Here is a 21,913-nt window from a genome sequence, read left to right as displayed (position 1 = left end):
TGCTCTGTGGGCAGCAGGCAATAGAGAAGCACCTTACTTACCTTTGTTAGAAAAGGTGTGATAAATACAAAGAATACATCATACACAAAAAGAACCAGGAGGAGTAAGGTACAACCCTGAAGGAAGAGACAAGATATTTAGTATTTACATACAATGCATTGGCAAACAGCAAAGAATTAATAATTAGAAGGCTATTAAAAGAAAAAGCTTGCAAAGACTAAAACAAGTCAGTAATGTATTTTTCTTAATTCCTAAATATTTTAGATAAAGGAATAGAGTTTTGCATGCACCATATATAATAAACCACAAAATTACATGTTATTGCCCAAAATTCTTTATCGTGTAAAATCTGAAAATGGTGCCACTGCAGTTTGCTGGGAAATATGAAGCAGCTCTGCACTGGAAGATGCCAGGCATAGCTTGAAACACTATATACCATTTACTGTCAGTCTGTACAAACTTATAGGTGAAGATAATTTGAAACAAGAGTTTGAAGAGCTGCTTAAGGGGCAAATAAATGACTAATATTAATTTTTGTCTTAGGATACTGACTAAGGTCAGAAAGATTTGGAAAAAAACCCACTAGATTGATGCATTAGTTGTATGTCAATTTGAAAAACAAAATCAAAACAATCAAACCAGGACACCCCCCCCCCCCCCCCCCAACAAAATACCCAAATACCAAATACATAAATAAAGAGGTGGTGTGTGATTTACTAGTCAACACTCAACAGAATCTACAGAACAATCATATGCCACTTCTGGGTCTTCATTATACTCATTGCATCCCTTTTTTCCATGATGACATATGAATGGGGTTGCATTTCCAAGACAATATACTCCATTTTAAGTGACTCCTCTTCAAACATATACATGCAAACTTCTCTTTAACTTTCTTCTGAAAGTCTATAACTTCTGTTTAACTTTCATACCTTAAATGTAGGCAGGCGAATTGTTTTCAACATGTAAAGACAGAAAGCAATTCCTAAAGCATCTTGCAGAACCCAGGCCCACCTTAAAGAGAGAAAAGTAACATTTTTGCAGGAAACAGCAGGAAAAACAGACCAAGCCTTGTCCTCACTAAGGGACAAGAGACAAAGAAAAAACCCTTTTATTCAAAGTACTTGCTTGAAATTGACATCGTTGTCAGCATGAGTTTCCAAATGGGAAGTTGTTTTTCATCAACCTGATAACCTTCCACAAAGAAATGCCTGGGAGATGAGGGAAGACCTGTGTGATTGTCTATCTAGACTTCAGTAAGGCTTTCCACTGACAATCTTCCATAAAATCCTCACAGAGAAACTGAGGAAGTACTAGCTGAATGAGCAGTGAGGTGGACTGAAAACTGGCTGAATGAGGTCAGGGGATACCAAAATGGGAAGTGCTGGGGTCCTTTGTCCTGTATCTTGGTGTGCACCCTTGTGTGCTGAGGCAAATTTACAGCTGGGCCTGGTTTTCAATTGTGTTTTGCAAGTTGAGTATAGAAGTGCTCTTTGCTTTACTCTCAACTGCTAGGGTTAAAGACAAGCAGGATCTGACAAAAACAACACTAAGGTTTCCCAAAAATTGCTATGGTCTAGGTACAATGACAGATGGTGCTGTTGGATCAATACATGTGTACTTGCTGATGGAGCTCTTGCAGGAAACACTCAGGCCCACTTCAGCTCTGATGCAGAAAATGGATTTCCTAGTCCTAAATATTTTGGAACATTTCTACAGTACTGCTGTACTCCTCAGTCTGACACTTATCTCTCTAAAGGGTCTTTCAGAGTTGATGATTCCTGGATTTGAGTTCTGTCATTGATTGGTCCACACAGAACACAGATCCCACATAAGCACTGACATGCATTCAAAGCACAAGTCAGACATCTTTGATATCATCAACAGAAACACAGCCAGCATTTCAGTTCCAATACTGAACCCCCAACAGATGAACCAAGAAGATGAACACAACCTGTATATATGGGAAAACTGGAATATCTGGGAGTGAGGTAAGAGGTAAAAAATCCCAAACACAAACAAAAACACAACACTGTAAAAGATCCACCTCTAACAAAAGTGGTAAGAACCTGCTACAATTAGGTACTACAGCAACTCTGGTTGTAGAGAATTACTGACTTGTACAAGAAAGCTGAGAGAAAGTAAAGATCTGACAATCTTACCAGTTCTTATTCTTATTAAGAAATAAGTTAGACAACTTGTGTCCAACTTTCCATACCACTTCTGAAAAGCTGTCTTAAGTCAAAGATCAGAATATTGACTGAGACTAAGAGAAATTCAAGCTTAACAAGAGACAGTTTTCTGTAATTTAAATGAACAAGAAAAAAATGAAGTACATAAGGAACAACTAAGAATTTCTGCATGTCTTTATTTTTTTTTCCTGTCATTCCTAATTTCTGGATATATGTAGACTTCTGTGGATGTCAGTTATTTATACTATAAAGTGTATTACAATTTTTAGCACAGAAAAAAATTTAGCACAGATCACTTACTGATCTTCATTTCTGAAGATTCCCCAGACTACGCTGACAGAGATACAAAATACTGCCAAGAGCAACATCCGGACCTGGGGACGCTTGTGAAAATATGGCAAGTTGTTGTCTGGGATTCTGAAAAAGAATCACACCAAAGCTACAATTGTTAATGTATATAGCCTCTTCCTTTATCAACACTTTGAAGCATGAAACCACCTTTTAAACCCCACACCTACCCAACAGTATAAAAATCTATGTTTCCCTATTAAAAGTTTGAAATTTGCCACATACCTACACTTTCCAAAGGGGAATCTTCTTACAAAGGGAGACAGACAGCTGTAAAGACCAATCGAGGCAGCCAGGCAGAATATTCCTATTATAACATAGACTGAGGGGAAAAAAGTATTAAGTCCAAGTAGGATAAGGCAAGAAATGCTTTTTGCATATCCTGACTGAATAAAGAACAGTCAGTCAGTAAGACTAAATGAGAAATAAGGCTTGCATTTCAACAGTGAAAGATAAATACAGAGACTTCAAATGATTGATTAGATTTGTGCTCTTTAAGTATCTAATTCTAGCTCCTTTTACTCAGGTGCACTTTATGCAATACCTACTTAAAGTAAAAAACCTCTATCCTAATCTTCTTTAAGTAAGTCATAAGCCTCAAAAGCAACCTATGGTGAAGCATTTATCTTCTCTTTATGAGTACACAGGAGCATTATAAGAACTATTAAAGTCACTAAGTAGCAAAATGAATCAATACAGATGGGATGCATGTTTCGCTACTTCCTCAAAAATATGAAGAAGCATTAGGCTCTCATGTTTTGTCAATCTGATAAGTGATCAGTAGAAAATGATAATCTTTATAAAGATAAAAAAATGATCCTTGTCTTGACTTCAAACTGAACAATAATAGAGAGAAAGAATAGGTCTGAGAACACCTTTAACAAAAATAAAAGGTGGAAAATACTAAGTCTCTATCTACTTAATAGTCTTTAACATTTGAAAGAAGCTTTATGATCGACCTCACAAAAAGAAGGATTAGAAATCTACTCAGTAAGTTTTCTTACAGTATTTTAAATCATATTGGGATGAAGACACATGACAGAAGAGAGATGTTTCATTATTATTTTCACAATAAAGTGTACATTGAACGATGTCAGCCTTGTGATATTGAAGATGTATCAATACAAATACAACCTTAAGAGTACCTAAGTGGTCATAGAAGAAATAAAGGAGGACGAGCATTGAGCAGCACATCACTACAAACACACAGATCATTATGGGAGTCACATCCACTGTTTCATCATCATGTTTCTCTGCCCCATCATCGCGCTTGTGCTTCATGTATCTCCTGAAAGAGTAACATGGCTACCATCAATTCATTCCTTCTGCAACAAAATACACAAGGACACTGAATCTTCAGCAAAAAACCACAAGGGGTTGAAACAACACCAATGCCTGCTTTGATTCCCACTCAAGTCAGTGGGACACCATATTTTCCATGGAGGTATGAACATCAGCTGTAACACAAATGCATAAACCAGTAACTGCTGTGTTAACTTATCTAGAGAACTATTTCATTTGCTAAAAACTCAACTGAATCTTGAAAACTACCACAGAATAATTTGTTAACTTCAGAAGAAATCCTTGAATCAGGTTGTGTATACAAAATAAATGTTAAAATTAGTGTGGGACAATGACCACCTTCTCCCAATCCCACTTGCTGCCAAAAAGTAACCATAAAACTTCATTTAAAAGTTGGTAACAAACATAGCATATATTAGCCATCCAATCAATTTGGTTTGCCCTATACCAGTAAAAGCAAATTTTATTATTTTTTTACAAAGCATTTATGTGGTGAATTTTTGCAAAAGGGAAGCCTATTACTTAATAATTTTCTTTCTGAGCTTTTCAAAATTTTGGTCTTTTAACATGGCAAAATCCTAAAAAAATCTACATGCAATTTAAACTCTAATGATTTCCTACAGTGACCAAACCAATGCAAGGCCTTTTGAACATCACACCAAAAGGGCCTTTTAAACATGACATCAGCCTTTTCCCTAGAGTCTCCTAACCTCACTAGCAGAGCTGCCAGGTGATGCCTACATAAACACCACCTTTTTTTTTTTGTTCTGTGAAAACTACAGGAAAACTGGTATATTGCATTTAGTTACTCACTTTTTCACATCTCTGCTTCCTGCCCAGTAGCCTCCAATTGCAACAGTCCCCACGGCCATGACAAAGATAATCACCATGTTGTAGTCCAGCACAGGTTCATTTGGTGCATACATTGCTCCTTTCACTGAGCTGCCAAAGCTCTGTGGAGGTAACTACAAGTTAGGAAGGACATCCAAAAATCCACCTTAGCAAAGGTTCACTTACTTAATTTTCACTAAGCAACCTCAGAATCAGGCTTTAGTATAAACACATAAGAGCCATCTATTGGCTCTTCTATTAGTGATATTTATTTCCAGCACCAGGCTGTACTTTGATTTTATTCCAAAGATGAGAAATAACCTCCCAAGAGATTTTTTTTTTCCAAAACACAATAATGCAATCTTCATGAATACACTCTCTACATATTCAAAGCTCTTAAGGTGGACTTAATACTGTTGAGCAGTGACTCATTTACATGAGATAATATAAATGAGAGCTTTTAGTATCGAGTTTACCTTGCCAATATCTAACATATCAGTATAGCTAAGCAGTGCCACAGGAATATCAATCTCTTCATACTGGCTCCTATTACCTCCAGGAGGAACCTGAAAGACAGTTCAGACCAGGTAAGAATATGTTTATTTCTGCAAATACTTCTACTGGTTCAAAAGTGTTAAAGTTGCAAATTCTGTTCTGGCTAATTTGAAAAATACTCTAGAAGGGAACTTAATGACAGCAAACACTCAAAAGTCAAAATATATGCCTGCTCCCAGTAAAACAGAAGTAATATAAGACTGTAACAGCAAAATGAAGCAACCAAATTTCAAGCAGTTTTTTTGCACATCAGGGTCACAGGTTTATGACTGATGTATGCCTCTAGTATTGACCAGGACTCAAACCTACTAATTTTATTTTCAAAACTACCAATTTTACAAAATACATGCTGTGGCTGCTCCAGCTGAATCTAAAGCACTAGATTCAGTGTGGTAGTATGATGGAGTCACAAACCAACCTCATCCTTTGACTCCAGTTTCATTTGGAACAAGGATAATCCTGAGCCCTTAACCTGAATTTCACATGAGCTGCCAACCCTTCCTGCTGAAATGAGGATTCTTGTTTCATTCATTCTTCCATCAGATGTATGGTTTCCACACATAACTATGCAACATATGTACATGCAGGAACACACATGCATTATTTACTTTAAAGAGGAACATCAAATACCAGCAATGTGCACCAAAGACAAGACAATATCTAGCATCAGAGGAGTATCAGCAGCATAGGAAGATAAAAAGCAACTTACCAGTCTCTCTCTACTAACAATCAGCAGCCCACGGGCCCCATTTATCTGAGCAAGCCTCACTTTCTCATAGAAGGTGCAATTTCCTCGCATCACCATGGGGATTTGATTATTAAATCCCCCATGAGGTACATCAGAAGGAGAACACAAAACAGATGCTGTCTGATCCTGCAGTTGCAGGAGTGACTGAAAAAAAGAAATTAGTTAAATACATATATATAACATAAAATAATAAAAGAAGTCAAGAGCAGAAGCCAGAGTCTCTAAAGAGTAATTTAAAACCTTCCAGTAATGGAGTGGTAGACTATTCTCAGAACAAAATGAAAGCTGAAACAATGCAGTCTTCTCTATTATGTAGGGACCTGCCTTGTTTCACCTTATTGTACAGAATTCTGCTGGTAATAAAATATGACCTTCACTTGCATCTATTTTCTTCAGCATTGTTGCTGTTCTGATGCACATGGCCAGGATGTGGGAGGAGTACAGCAAGGTTTTATCTTTGCTTGTATAGCAGAATGGCAGGCTGGGATGATGGAGAGTATGAATAGCTAGAAACTAAAACACAGGCTGGGGAAAAGTACAGAAGCATATGGAATAAACTTCCATCTTGAAACCTACTGTATCCAGTGACCTGAGATTTTGCATCCCAAGTACTTGAATACTGGATTCTAAGCTACTTCTCTCACCACTTGTGATCCAGAGACATTGCAAGCCTGGCCCAATTCCTTAATTTTGCCCTTCCTCAGACCCAAAGGCATCTAATCTGGTGTGTTTCAACAAGAACATCCCAAAGACACTTCAAGGTTTTAGAAATAACACTGGCATGAGTTGTTCCTTGCAAAATCTAAACAACCACCAGCATCTTTGACCAGTTCTATTTGCAAGTTACCAGAAAACTGCAATTATCTACCAAACAACCAAGCTGTGCTAAGAGAAGCAGGTCTCAGCCCTTGCTGAGGTGAGCTGTCAGATTTGAGTAGAGTCAAGGTAAAGTTTTAACCTGAAAAAATGGAACAGTTTGTATTAAAAATCCACAGGTACACAACATACAATACCTGTGTAATGAACTCTACAGTTTTAGGAGGGGAAGGGAAGTGTCAGATTGTCAGGAGCTTCCACCTTATTCAGAAAACTGCTGTCTCCAGCCTGACCTCTGGAGACAGTGAAATGCTCCAACCCACACTTCCTGGCCAGGCAAGACTCAGAGCACAGAGCACAACACAAATGCAGAGTGAGCTCAGAGTGCTGCACTGCATGGCCTCAGTGAATGAACTGTACTGCTGGAGGACTGAAGGAGGAGGAGCAAGAATGTGAAAGAAAAGAAAAGCAGGAAAGAACCAAGGAAGGAGACAGGGACAGGCAAGGGATATAGCATACTCTACCAAGCCTGTGCAAGCTATTCTGGACTGTACTGGCTCCTGCAGAGCTACTGAGATATGAATCTAGTGAAATTATAGGAGACTGATTTAAACAAGGTGTCTAGAGTACAGTCTCACAAGTACCACCGTCAGTCATGCATGTGCTGATTCACATTACACAGTCAGGGCAACTGCAAGAGTTTATTAGCTGAGTCTATACAAGGCAAAGACAACTATTGATGTATCTAGGGACTAATCTACAGGTGCAATAAACCCACCAGAAGTAACTGAGACTTGCCTACACACTGGTAAGGAACTCTAATAATTCTGTGGGGATCATTCAAAGTGCATTTAATGATTTCATCATTCAGTGCCAGTAACTTTGTCTCACAGAAAAGAGTGAAGAATTTACTCCATTTTCAGCTCATACAGCTTTGAATAATGCAGCAAAAGCTTGACACAGTTTATGACTACCTAATCTTACACTTGACACTGAGAAAGCACTAAAGGCCACAGTCACTATATAAGAAAAGCCATGAGATATCTTCTTGTACCATGCTGACTACAAAAACTCCTTTGCAAGCCCAGGTATGTGCCATTTTAATTTCATTGATCACACCATTGAAAAGGAGTATTTTTGTTTTGAACAGCAACAGTCATTATCTCTGCACAATGCCTGGAAATGAACATTGCCATCCTAGCACTGCCTAGTGATCTTAGGAGATAAAACACTTTCTAGGCAAAGCAAACAAAGCAGTTGCTTCAAATTCTAGTAATCCAACTAAGAAATCAGAAGTTTCCTTGTAACAAAGGCATTTCTATACATTTTTTGTCATCAGTTAGCTAGGTACTTACAGCTTTACCCAGATCATGTGGCAAATGGGCCCACTGAGAGTTGAAGAGAATACAGTAGTCTTTTCCTTTGCTGCTCCCCTTCTCTGAAAGGACATGTACCATCCCATATTCACAGTACACCTGAAAATGTAACAAAAATTTCACAAGAATTTTAGGTTACATAAAATATCAGAAGTGAAGGGAGTAACTTGGTGTTGACTGGCCTGCTTTATATTTTTAAAGAAAAACAAGAGTCTAAAAAGTTTCCAAATCTGTGCAGGGAGTACAGTGGAATTTGTTATTATTTCCATCATGCTTCAAAGAAAGACTTTAGATACATTAGGCAGATTCCCTCCTACACAGCAATTGGCTAAAGAATCAAATGAAACAATATTGGATGTGTTTAAAGAAAAAAGACCAAACCCAACAAACAAAAAAGCCAACCTCAAACAACACTGGTGCACATATGTATATAACCACAGCGTTTCATGATTTTATGAATAAGATACCAACTCCTGAAAGTGAAGCCTGAAATAATGATCAATTCTAAATTTGTATCACTCCAAAACTCAACCTTGGACACCTTTGCTGAAGATGTGGCAAGACCCCAAAGCAGCAGCAGCTCTTTTTCTGTCCTAGGTAGTACATGCAGACTCTCAAGTCTACCTACTGCATTTATTTATCACTGCTTCAATGACCAGTTGTCATTGTTGTCAAAACTCCAATGACATCTGCAACAACGTAAGTAGTGAGATTACATATCTAATATTTATAATTAAAGGCCTGTCCTTGGTCTGGCTGGGATGGAGTTAGTTTTCTTTATAGCAGCTGATGTTGCAGTGTTTTAGTTTTGTGCCCAAAACAATGCTGATAACAAACTAATGTTTTAGCTATTGCTGAACAGTGAGCAGAGTGTCAAGGCCTTCTCTGTTTCTCACCCTGTTCACCTGGTGAATAGATGCCCAAGAGGTTTGGAAGGGGTCACAACCAGGCAGATGATTCAACAAGGAGATATTCCACATCCATAGCATATCACATTCATTTTTATAAGGAGGTTAGCTATCTTTTGCATCATGTACATGTTAGAATTCTCCTGAAGAACTCATGGAAACTGAGGTAACAGAACCCAGATCCTGTAGTAACATGCAGAAAGAGAACAAGAACTACAGCAAAAAATAAAAATAGTAACATGCAGCAAATCTACCAGTTTTAGAGGTCTCAGTTGTGATACACAGTATGTAACTTGCTCGTTTAGTGAGCGAACTGCTCATACTACACCTAACTGCAAGATGTGCTGATTTTAGCACAAATATTTTCAGCTTCCCATCCCTGAAAAAAAAACCCAACCAAACAAAAAACCACAGCAAACACAGTAATTTCCTCATTATTTTGGTTAGGTCAGATTGTACCAGGCCATTTCCCAGCAAAACTGGAAGATCTGGGGGCTCACAAGTAGGTACTGGCAAACATTTCCTTAACACAGCTGTTTTCACAAATCTCATTCTTCATGATGAGGTCTGTTCTTTTAAACATCTACTCCTATCCTTCCCTTCCCTGTGTATAGTGACACAATTTTGTGAGTACTAGGTATATTCCTCATCTTCCACCCAAAAAGCTGAACCTAAATCACCTACAAGAGTATATATATATACACACACACACATACATATGTATGTATATACATAACCTGCAAAATAAAGTACTTTTGTGGAGTTGATGCAGTTGTCTGTTTGCACCCCAAGTCCTAATAGATGTTTACCCAGGGAATCAGGAAGTAGGAAGACAAAATAACAGTGGAAATAGGTACAACACCCCTATCACTAGTGATGGTTTCCTCTAATTAGTGTTGATTTCATTCTTGTATTAACTGAGTCAAAATAATTGTAAATCCTCCCTGATCTTGGAAATGGTTAAGAAACACAAAGTATATGATGAGGTCTGTTTGTAGTGTTCTAAGGACGCTGAAATAATCCTCTGGGCCATTTCTAAGTGGCAAACAGGTCCCTTGCAATGCTTCTCTCTCTGGCAAGAGGCTCTTGTCCTTGCTTGAACAAGAAGGCATCAGAGCATCATCGCTTTATCAATCAGCCATCAAGTCTACTGGACACTTGCTCCTCAGAGCAGCAACACAGGGATTGCAGGCTCTGTCTTGGGAGGACTGTCAGGCACCATTTCCACTCATTGAAAAAGAGTAAGTCAAGAAGTCTTTCCTTTATACAAAATACTGAACATCAGCTCCTCAGTGTGAAGTTTGCTTATATGCATTCTGTGGCCATCTGGTCAGGTTTGAACATCAACACATTAAGAATTCAATTCAGATTAAGATCTGACCAGCTGCTGCAAAAAGATTTTAATGCTTCACATAAAAATACATTAAGATACAAACGTAGTGTTCAGAAAGCAGGACAAAACCTAACTTTAAAAATGTAATTCAATTATACAAACCCAGATCAATGCTTCTTTTTGAAGGAGAGTCTTGTTGATCTTCAGTTGCTGCTTTAGAGCCTCACAGTGCTCTTACAGAGCAATTTCAATGTTCAAGAAATGCTGTCTGGTAATAGATTACAAAAGGATGATGCTGAGAGCAAATGCAAATCATATCTGTATTTTAGCTTCATATAAGCTACTAGATAGTCAGGAAAAAGTTGACTGCATATTAAATGTAGCAGTCTCAAAATACTATTTCAGCTCACTGATTTGGAAATCCAGTCCTTAGGAATACCAAACACTGTTAATGTGACTGGATTCTTCCTCTTATCATTTTTGTGTTCCCAGAGCATTTGTTTCCTATTGTAATGGGAAGTTTCTCCATTTTATTGAGGACATTCACTAATCCTTGGTAGCACTTAGCACTTGGAAGTTGCAAAAAACCCAAAATCCACCAACCAACCAAAATCCCCTCAAACCAAACAAACAAACCCCCTCCCATCACAACCATCTTATCTTTCTACCATCCCCCTTTGTGTCATATTCCTCTCATACCCACACATCCAATTCCTTCCTTTCCATTCTTCCTTCTCTCTTTCTCTTGTCCAGCACTCAAGCAAAACTGAAGTCATTGACTGAAGATATGTTTAACTGGTCTATTGCTCTGCTTTAGTTTTCCCCAAGGAAATCACTTTGTGCCTACCAGAACTGATGAAACTTTGTTCAGGAGATAAATATAACATCATATCCCTAACCATCACTGCTACTAATTAGAACGTTGTGACAGACTAATTTGTCAACATCTAGTTTAACATTCCTAACCTAAACACACCAATGATATGATAATTATGCAGTTACACTCTTACAAATACACCTAACACATCTGTTTCTTCATGTAGCAGCCGAGGAACAAGATGCTCAAGATGACTGGAGTCAGCAAAAATGTCGTATCTTAACATGCTTGTTCAAAAATCCATTAAAAGAATCCATTGCATTTATTTCTTCCTCTTTATTTCAAACCCTACTACACAGAAATTACCATGCATCCCTAGGAGACACTCAGGGTAAAAAGATGTTTTTTGGAAAACTTTTGAGAATTCCAGAATAGTTTAGGTTGGAAGGGACCTTTAAAGGTCACCTTGTCCAAATCCCTGGCAATGGGCTGGGAAATTGTCAAGTAGACCAAACCTTGTTCAACCTGGCCTTGAACACTTTCAGGGATGGGACACCTATCTCTTCTCTGGACACAGTGAGGAGTTGTGTGCTTTACTAGTATTTTACACTGTGCCAGTTTTTACCACCTGCATTGTAAAATCCCTCTTTAACACACACAGTGTGCCCAGAGGCAATGACGGCATTCTGCTGCAAGATGTCAGCAAAGCAGTAAAGACACGTCATTGTAAAAATATACAGGAGGTAGAGATTTTTATATTTAGCTCTTCTGTATATAAATGGTCTTTGTTAACATATGTAGCAACTTTTTCCCTTTTTTATAACATGAGTGTTAACTAAGTCCTTTAGAGCCAATGACATTTGTCCTGAAGCATGCTGACAGGGGAGGTCACACTGATTAGCTCAGTGCAGATTAAAGCCACTTGAGCACAGTGCAAGTTTCCAAGATATCTGTGGAGAAAGAGAGACACTACTGTGCATATGCTGTGAGGAAACAAGAACTCCAACTCCCTGCTATAGTGGACTTGTTAACTCAGATCTCAGGTATCCAACCATAGCACCTAAACAACAGAAACAAATAATTTAGAAAAATAACCTATACTTACTATCTTGAATTTGATTTTGAAGAGTAACAAACAACAGAGATGCAAATACAGTCATACACAAAAGACAAGAACAAAAGAATGCTCCCTGCTTATTGTACATAATCTAACTGGGCTTAGATAAACAAACAAAACATGAAGTATCTTAGCTTTGAATATTACATGTACAACTCTCTCCAAAATCTTCAGGCAGTTTTGTAGGAGCTCTCCTGTAATTGAACAGCTTTATGCATACGGGAAACAATCAAGCTGTACAGTTAAAAGTTTTACATCTATGAAATATACGGCACACATCTTTAAAATGAGAGTAACTATAGGGTGTGTTGCTACATTTCTGTGGAGATAAGCATTACTGGAACTCAGGAATAATTCCTAAAAGGCACCCGGGAGGCAGTTATACACAATTTTGCTTTCTGAGCCATTTAATGGACATTCTTCAAAGAAATATTAAGGGAGTAGAAGGTTCCTAATGTGAAATGCTCAAAATATTTTAGAAGCTATGTAGATTTGTGTTCCAAAAGCCAAATGAAAGTCAAGCATGAGAGGAATTAAAGGCAATATGAGCAGGGCTAAAAGCAGAAGAGGGAACAGAGAGTTTTAGAAACTCTGTAGAGAACATAATCTGTGGATAATGTGGATTAACAGACATTTTTACAAAGCTATTATCACTTAGAAGCAAAGCATAGTTCTGAAGTTTGTTCTTATCCACTTTCATGCATCCAGGTTTGTTTTTATTCATGTCAGTAGGTATGAGACAACAAAAGTTCGAGCAGTGCTGCTGATGCACTGGCATAGTGGGAACATTTATAATGATTTCTTACTCCTAGAGACCACTTCATATCCTAGATGAACCCAGGAGAAAATATCATCTCCTGTGCAATCCTATACAATGTGCCTACAACACCAAAGGCTCTTTTCCAAGTGTTTGGATATCGAGTCCAGCCTTTTTCAAACACAGAAAACAACAGCTGCTGTGACAATAAGGTATATTATACTTGCATCTTATTGATCCTGTGGCTTAAAAAGCACACAATAGTGTATAATTAACACAAAAGGAAGTGTTTTCTATAAAGCTGCAAAACTGGAAAGGGTTTTCACACAACAGAAATGTAAAATCTGAGGGCAGAATTTAACAGACAGATGAGCTAATCTAATGTTTGTGGTAATAGAAGGGCATACTTGTTAGCTCTAAATTTCATCAGGGCCTTCCACAGATCAATGCATAAAAGACAAGAATGCTCCCCAGTTTATTTGCTGTGCAAGTTTTTTTAGGTGAATTAATGTAGCTCAGAGGCAAGCACTGGACTTGCAAGTTAAATGGTAGAAGAGGGCAGAGAGGAAGAACTCAGTTCACCAGTATTTCAAGAAACTTCAGTGTGTGTGACTGAGCCAACCCAATGTCTGTCTTGTTTGTTCCTCCCTGCCTCTGGCCCCACACTCACTGGATGTCCTATACACCTTTCCTGCTTTAGTAGCTCTATTAACTGACCTAGCCACTCATATCTCAGAGAGGTTTCACAGGCACTGGGAGCTGTGTTCCTTGAAGAAGGAATGAATGAGCTATCCTACTCTTAGAGTAGGTACCATGTCTGAGTTCCCAGAAGCTGGAGTCATTCTTTCCCATGAACTGCACTGATCCATCTGGAGACCAGCAACAGCAGGCAGCAAAGCTGCACACAAATAAAACACTCCTTCAACAAACACAGTGCAGAGAGCTACGTATTCATAATGCAATAATTCCAGGAGACTTAAATTGTCAGCCACCACCATAATGCAGAATTTCAGACAGACTTTCCAATTCTTTGGACCCATATCATAGAGTGCCCTAATTTAAAATACAAACCCATCACTTCAATTCAACATATTCTACTGAAAGCTGCTATAGTGAAGGCCAGCTAGATCCAACACACTTGCTGCAGATCATGTTGCTATGTTCGTCACTAGTCAAAGGCTCACATATCTGCTGTTGTTACAGGAAACTGAGGGGTAACAATACCTGGAAAGAACAGGAATTTAAATGAAATGTGAGAACTCAAATACCAAAGCAAGATCTAAGTGCAGATTGTACTTGGATCTATAAGATCACACCACTCTTAAAGTGTTCCCAGATAAGGACCCAGATTTGGAAGAGCCACGCTTCAGTAGCCAGGCTGATCCTTCTCCCTAAATCAGAAGATAGAAGCAAATGTGGACATTACCTCCTCTTGCCCCAGGGAAAACAAATAAACAAAATATTTCTATTATCCTGTTTCAAGGAGGGAGACAAAGGTATATGCTCACTAAGGCAAAGGTAAAGCACTGAGAATGAGTACAGCTGGCACAAAGAAAACCCACATAGCAGCTCCTGACAACAGCTGTCAGCACTGTCCCCTGGAATGACTCCAGCCATCAGTCACAGGGGTACCAAACCAGGACACGAGCACCAGAGCACTCCTCTCTGCCTCACACTAAGGAGGATGTGCTACTCAAGCCATCCCAACAAGTCCAAGCACAAGAGACGCAGAAGTTAGGCACAATACAAGGTATTCAAGCAAATTTTTAAAACATGAGCTTGGCTAACAGAAACATATTGGCAGCACACAGTACATCCACTTTTCACTGCAGCAGCAGGACTGCTTCAGCACCCTGGCCAGTCCGCCCAAGCTTATTCAACTACATTAACACTTGCACTGCACAAATATACCAAATGTTTACAGACAGGAATGTGCTGCAATGCATGGAGCTGAACATAAGACCTCCAAGACTATCCACCCACTGTCCTTCTGCACTGCCATATGCTCACCTTCCCCAAACTGATGGATCAAACCGACTCCATGCCAGTCTTTGACTCATTCTTGTTAATTTGTTAATTAAATCTTATTAATTTGTTGGGCCTACACTGGCACTACCAGTCCCTGCGAAGCCTCACTGGAGATGACAAAATGAATGGCGCATGCAAGAGCATAATGAACACATAATGAAGATAAGGATAATGGATGCAAAAAGGGAATGATATAGAAATAAAGAAGATAGCTGACAACCAGACTACTCTGTAACTAAAGATTATTGGCAAGGAAACAGTAAGGAGACAGAGGGAGAAGAAGGAAAAATTAGAATTCCATGTTAAGATGTTACACAAATAATATTCAAGAAGACATAATACACTCCAAATTACCTAACAAACAGTCAAGAAGTTTAAATGACACATTAAATGACATTTCAAAATTTTCAGAACACAAAACACCGAACTTAAAAGGCAAAAGCTATATACCATGCAGTGCAATTGCTAGAAATCCACTCTCTCCTGTATCAGGATTTCATGCCCAGTTCGTCACACCCTTAGAAACGTAGCCCACAAAATAATATTTTAGTAATGACAATACAAGACTCAAGACAGACTACAGAGTCAGGGTCAGCAGAAATCCCTTCTTTTTTGCTGAACGCTTCCTCTCAGGGAGTTTGTCAGTCAGGATAAAGCCAGAGCCGTCACTGCGGGGATCTGGCCCGGGGGCTCGGCTGCGCTCCCCTCCCTGGGGCTGCCTAGCGAGGATGCTGGGCTGGGCCCACGGGGGGCCCGAAGTTTTAGGAACTACGAGGAAAATGCTAGTTACTACGGAAAGAACAAAAAAGTCTCAAACAACCCCAGACCCACAGATATATCAATACTGCCAAATCGCGGAGGGCAGGGCCGGCAGCCCCATGCGCTCCGCTGCCTTCCTGCGGCCACGGCTCGGCCCCGGCCCGCTGCAGGACGGCTGCAGCGCCTCCGAGCGCCCACGGGAGGCGGCTCCGGGCTCGGACGCGCCGCACAGCCCGCCCGGGCCCGGCTGCGCCGGGGGCCGCTCCCCGCCTTCAGCCGGGCTGGGCGCGTAGCTCGGGGAGTGCACGGCCCGGCACGGCCACTGACCTGCGGCAGCAGATGCAGGAACAGCCAGAGGCGGAGCGGGGCCGGCCGCGCCGCCATGCCAGGCCTGCCGCGCCGCTGCCGCTTTGTTCCGAGCTGAGCCGGGCCGGACCGGACCCTTCCGCACTGGGCACCCAGAGCCCGCCCCGGACGTCCCGCCCCAGCGCCCCGAGCCGCCAACCGGCTCCGCCGGGGCACGACGTCACTTCTGGCGGTGCCGAATGAAATGGCGAGTGGCGGCGGTGGCGGCGGTGCGGGGAAGATGGCGGTGAGGAACGGGGTAGTGTGGGCTCGGTGCCGGTGGTGCCGGTGGTGCCGGTGGTGCCGGTGGTGCCGGTGGTGCCGGTGGTGCCGGTGGTGCACCTGCGCCCCCGTCCCGCCACCGCGGCATCCCGCAGCAGCGTTCCGGGTCTGTGTCTCCGCGGATGGCGCGCTTTAACTGAGCCGCCTGTGCTCTGCCGTAGGATAAGGAGAAGAAGAAGAAGGAGAGCATCTTGGACCTCTCCAAGTACATCGACAAGACCATCCGGGTGAAGTTCCAGGGCGGGCGGGAAGGTGAGCCCGGCGCGTGGCTGCAGCACGAAGCTCTTTGGCCTCTCGGCGTTTTCCTCAGCCGATGCCTGTGGGCTCTGCCCTCCTGCTCACACTGCTTTCCCATCAAGGGAAGCGGAGGAGTAGCGGGTGCTTTTACTTATTAGTGGTTGTAGTTAATGGTGCGAAGCTTCTCTCGTTTAAGTATTCCGTTGATCTCCTGGGTGCACTTTTATGGCTCATCTGTGCATCTCTTCTTTTATTAGTTGTTTTGAACAGCCTTATTTTGGCTGGGGTTAGTTTTTTAGTGGTTTTTTTTTTTTTTTTTTGGTTTTTTTGTTTGTTTGTTATGTTTTGGGTTTTTTTGGGGTTTTTTTTTCTTTCTTTTTGCATTGCAAGGATGCACTTAAAGGAACAAAGAAACATTTATGGATGTAACAATTAATGCAACTGTCGTGCCTTTCATCTCTTGACATGGTAAGCATGCCCAGAGTTCGTGGTTCAATATATACCACGGTGCCTTTGCATCCCTGTCCCTTCCCAGCTGGGCAGGTACATCCCAGTGCACTTGGTGCCACCCGCAGGCACTTGTTTGTCTGAGTTTACCATGTGCTGCATTTTCAAACTCCACTGCAACCTTGTGCTTATAAGGGTTTGGAAGTTACTCGAACTCCTTACTGAGAAGTGTATTTGTCAAACTAGGAAGTCGCTCTGTGTAATTTTGTGATATATTAAGTGACTGGTCTTGTGGAATCACGTTCTCCATTAGGACCAAGTGCTGGTCTATCTGCAGTGTCTTCCCGTGAGGTAGTGCTTATGCTAAAGACATGATGTGCCAGGAGGACACCTGGAAGATGGTTTTTCTGAGGAAAGAACTTAAAATATGGTCTTGCTTCATTTTTAACCATAACCTTTCATTAAGGATATTTATTTTGTGTTGGAGTTGTCTTTTTTTTTCTTTGTGTGACTTGTACTGATTTGTTATACAGTATTCTTAAACTGCCTTTGAAGTTGTCTGAAAGCAAAAATGTTAGGGTCTTGAAGAACGTTTGGAAGAATTGATTGAAAAATCTGTAACTTTTAATTGGTGCAATGCAGACCAGCTCTTGTGTACTTGCCATTGATAAAGAAGACACTGTTTAATATCTCTGGCCTCATTTGTTTGGACTTGCCTGAAGGAGGGAAGAGGCCTGGAGAACTGAATCTACCTTTCATGAAGTCTTATGTTGCTGTATACCTTGTTTTGGTCCTAATCATTGTTTTCTGTGTGGTCTTCAATAGCAAGTGGTGTCTTGAAAGGATTTGACCCTCTTCTGAACCTTGTGCTGGATGGTACCATTGAGTATATGCGAGGTAAGTAATGTGCAATCTTTGGAAAGCTTCCCTTCCCTGGGTGATTTTCTTGACAGAAATCTTACAGTTCTGTAAGTGAATAAGCAGAAACGGCAGATTAACATCACCCAAACTGCAGCATGCTTGGGATAACTATCTTGTAAAGAAAGACGTAAGGTGATGGGTCTATGGGACCTGATTACATGTTCCTGAGGGAATTGGCTGTTACAGTTCCCAGGCTACTCTAAAACATTTAACAAGTGATGGCAGTCAGATAATGGGAAAGAGGGAAACATTGAAACCATTTTTCAAAAGGGAAGAAAGGAGCCTGGGAACTACTGTGCTGTCTGCCTGACCTCTTGTGCCTGGGACGATCATGGAAAAGATCCTCCTTAGAGCTCTGCTAAGACATTTGGAGGACAGGGAGGTGATTTTAGACATCCACTATGGCTTTACCAAGGGAAAATCCTGTCTGAACAACCCAGTGGCCTTTGACACAATCCCCCACTGTCACAGCAGTGGGCCCCCGGCTGGGTAATAATTAGCATTGCCTCCATGGTTCACAGAAGGCTGATCAATATTTTTATTTTATATATATATATATATATATATATATGCATTTATATATATCATTATTAAGAAACCCATTGCTTTTATAGACCGTTACGATACACCTGGACTGAATTGGTCCTCCAATCCAAACACTATCACCATTGGCTAATTAAGAAATCATCCTTTGGTAAACAAATCTCCATAACACATTCCACATGTTCACAATAACAGGTGCAGCAGGCCAAGATAAGAACTATTTCTCATTCTTTTCTCTGATCTTCTCACAGCCTTTTCCCAGAAAGGCCTGAGAAAGTTCTCTGTTGCTCTCTGTGGCCTGAGAGCTGCTGCCATGCCCCACAACATCCTTCTCCCTAAATTGAAGAGAAATGGATTTGATGGGTGGACTGTTTGGTGAATGTGGAATTGGTTGGATGGTCATATGCAGAGGGTAGTAGTCAATGGCTTCATGTCCCTATGAACATCAGGGACAGGGGGTGTCCCTCAGAGATCTCTGGGGACCAGTACTGTTTAGTGTCCATCAGTGGTGTAGGCAGTGGGATCAAGTTCACCCTCAGTCTGTGGGTGACACACCTGAAGGATGGGGCCATCCAGAGGGACCTGGACAAGTTTTTGAAGAGGGCCCAAATGAACTTCGTGAGGTTCAGCAAGACCCAGGCTGGGGGATGAATAGATTGAGAGCAGCCCTGCTGAGAGGGACTTGGACTTGCTGGTGGATGAGAGGCTGGACAATATGTGCTTGCAGCTCACAAAGCCAGCTGTGTCCTGGGCTGCATTCCTACCAGGGAGGGGATTCATCCCCAGGGAGGGGATTCTGCTCCTCTGCCCCTCTGCTCAGGTGAGACCCCACCTGCAGAGCTGCCCCAGCCCTGGGCACCAGCAGCAGGAGGACGTGGAGCTGCTGGAGCCAGGCCAGAGGAGGCACGGAGATGCTGCAAGGGCTGGAGCCCCTCTGCTCTGGAGCCAGCCTGGCACAGCTGGGGGTGCTCACCTGAAGAAGAGAGATGGTATTGTGGCCTTTCGGTTTTAAAGGGACATAAAAGGAAATGCCAGGGGGTGAATGCTTCAGCAGGCCCTATTGTGGCAGAGCAAGAGGTAATGGGTTTAAACTAAAGGAGGGTCAATGTAGATATAACAGAAGATATAGATATAAGGAAGACAGTTTTTTTTATAATGAGTATGATAAAAATACTGGGACAAGTTGCTCGGTGAGGTGGTAGGTGCCCCATCCTTGGGAGCATTCAAAGATGGGACTCTGAGCAACTGGGTCTAGTTAAAGATGTCCCTGCTTGTTGCAGGGGGGCTGTACTAGATGACCTTTAAAGGTGATTCTGCAGCAGAAGTTAGGTTAAGCACATTCCCTGTGATAGAACATCCCTGGTAGTCCTTGCTTGAGCTCCTCTATAGTTATCTCATTGGCTGCCCTTGTCCTCTAAAGCTTCAATAAAGCAGTGTCTCTTTCTTCTCTGGTACAAAAGCTGTCATTTGATAGGACAATGTTTTTGAAGAGTATTCTCCTACCTGTTTAAAAGGGAGCACAGAAGCTTTGAATTTCATCTTTAAAAGAGAGTTTTGAAATGTGTTGTTAATTTCTATTGAATATAGAGATATCTCTATATGGAAGATAGAAGTGGTTGGTTTGTGTTTGTCCCAATCCAGCCCTGTTTGGCCTGGTCTGAGAATGGACTGGTGCTGTCTTCCCTAGTGCATTGAGAAGTCAGGGTCTTTTTCTGATCTGCATTAATCCCCAGTTGTTTGTCTAAAATGACATTTGAAATGGGATCAAGAACTTTTATTAATCACTTGCATGTATATTATTAGTTAGAGGCCTATGAATTCTTTAATAAGTGTGTTCTGCTTTTTGTTGCATACAAAGCAAGTTTTGTTATTGCTTATTGTAGGTAAGGTCTTGAAAATATCAAATGTCACTGCTGCATCACCTGTATGATCCATGTGTTCAATAAAACAAAGCAGCTATGCCAGGAAAGAACATGCATGTCTGTGCCTTTTGAAGTTGATGGAATTTGGTTTCCTTTTCTTATTTTCCTGTTCTAACCATGGATCTCTGCTTTTTAGATCCGGATGATCAATTTAAATTAACAGAAGACACACGTCAGCTGGGACTTGTGGTTTGCAGAGGAACTTCTGTGGTTCTGATTTGTCCACAGGATGGAATGGAAGCTATTCCAAACCCTTTCATTCAGCAGCAGGATGGCTAATGCTTTCTTTGGATTGTCTCTGAAAACTTCAGGGGTGCAAGTCATTGGAGAAAACTACCAGCGTGTGAGAAGCTTCCTGTTTTGGGGGGGAAGTTTGAATGTGTATTTGTTAGTGTGAAAGAAGTCAACTTTTATTTTTGTGGCTTTCATAAATGATGAGAGGATGGGGAATGTAAGAAGCATGTTCTTGTTTTCCTCTCCCCCAAATAAGCGTGTAACTATGTTGTTTAGAGCTGACAGAAGAGAACATATTGTCGTGAATTGTCTGAGACCTTCTTGATCTTGTGAGTTTTGAAACAACCCCATAAAATTAGTTATGAATGCCCTGAATATTGGTTATATTCTTTCAATTTTTAAATACATTAAAATGCCTTTAATCGAAATTAAAAGCCTAAATACAGTAGAACATGTTTTTCTTCCTCTTAGATATCAGTACTCAACTGGGGAAGCATTATGTTGTAGTCTTCTGCTGTTGAGTTCAGTCTCTTGTGCAGGAAAATTACTTCCTTGTGTAGTGTCATCGCCTTTACAAGGGATGTAGCCAAGAAGGTCTTTTTCAGCACTTGTTCCAGAACTGGTGGGCTGTGATCTGTGTATCAGCAGGCTCACATATTTCTACAGAGGATTGGTCTAACTTGTGGGATAATGCTTGGTTAAGTGACCTAAACCTTATGGAGGTAGCTATTTGTTACTTGGAATTTTAGGAGGAGAATATTTAATATCCTAACATTTGTTCAATTGTAGGCAGTGTCTGGAAGTACTGCATATTTTTATATTGTAGCTATCCACTTGTGGTTTTGCCTGTTATAACTTGATTTGTAAGTAAACATTTTTATTTCTTTTATACTGCAGAAAATGCAAGATTTGAGGAGTTCTGAGTGAATAAAGACAAATTGATCTGTTTCCAAATGTCTGGTTTTTAGTCTGTAAAAGTGCACTACAGCTAACATTACAGTTCTCCAGCCATAAATCTAAATTAAATTAGTTCAGGAGGTGCATAAACACTGCAGGATCAGGAGGGACCAGAGTAGAAGCCGTACTTCAAATAGG

General features: G+C 40.9%; 2 protein-coding genes across 5 annotated transcripts in view; one reads left to right on the top strand and one right to left on the bottom strand.

The window, feature by feature from the left end:
* Positions 1–16,347, bottom strand: part of SPPL2B (signal peptide peptidase like 2B) — a 31,296-nt gene extending 14,949 nt beyond the window's left edge. The window contains exons 1-11 of one of the 4 annotated variants that reach the window (XM_071452083.1): positions 16,215–16,304; positions 9,065–9,259; positions 8,148–8,267; positions 5,938–6,120; positions 5,150–5,239; positions 4,656–4,795; positions 3,686–3,828; positions 2,766–2,862; positions 2,493–2,609; positions 933–1,014; positions 42–116 (exon numbers count right to left, since the gene is read on the bottom strand). In XM_071452083.1, the coding sequence (XP_071308184.1) occupies positions 42–116; positions 933–1,014; positions 2,493–2,609; positions 2,766–2,862; positions 3,686–3,828; positions 4,656–4,795; positions 5,150–5,239; positions 5,938–6,120; positions 8,148–8,267; positions 9,065–9,157 (1,140 nt within the window). In that variant the 5' untranslated portion in view covers positions 9,158–9,259; positions 16,215–16,304. Of the gene's footprint in view, positions 1–41; positions 117–932; positions 1,015–2,492; positions 2,610–2,765; positions 2,863–3,685; positions 3,829–4,655; positions 4,796–5,149; positions 5,240–5,937; positions 6,121–8,147; positions 8,268–9,064; positions 9,260–10,571; positions 10,637–16,214 lie in introns of those variants that run through there. The other 3 variants (XM_071452085.1, XM_071452082.1, XM_071452084.1) reach the window with 3 other exon arrangements.
* LSM7 (LSM7 homolog, U6 small nuclear RNA and mRNA degradation associated) lies at positions 16,347–21,766 on the top strand. Its single transcript, XM_071452086.1, has 4 exons — positions 16,347–16,479; positions 16,676–16,766; positions 18,024–18,095; positions 20,721–21,766. The coding sequence occupies exons 1-4, from the start codon at positions 16,438–16,440 to the stop codon at positions 20,861–20,863; spliced, it is 348 nt and encodes a 115-aa protein (XP_071308187.1). The 5' UTR covers positions 16,347–16,437; the 3' UTR covers positions 20,864–21,766.
* The last annotated feature ends 147 nt before the right edge of the window (positions 21,767–21,913 follow it).

This window comes from Agelaius tricolor, unplaced genomic scaffold (assembly GCF_023055355.1).
Source record: "Agelaius tricolor isolate 1412-34295 unplaced genomic scaffold, bAgeTri1.0.p SCAF_33, whole genome shotgun sequence".
Classification (NCBI taxonomy): domain Eukaryota; kingdom Metazoa; phylum Chordata; class Aves; order Passeriformes; family Icteridae; genus Agelaius; species Agelaius tricolor.
This window is presented reverse-complemented; position numbering and strand designations above follow the sequence as displayed.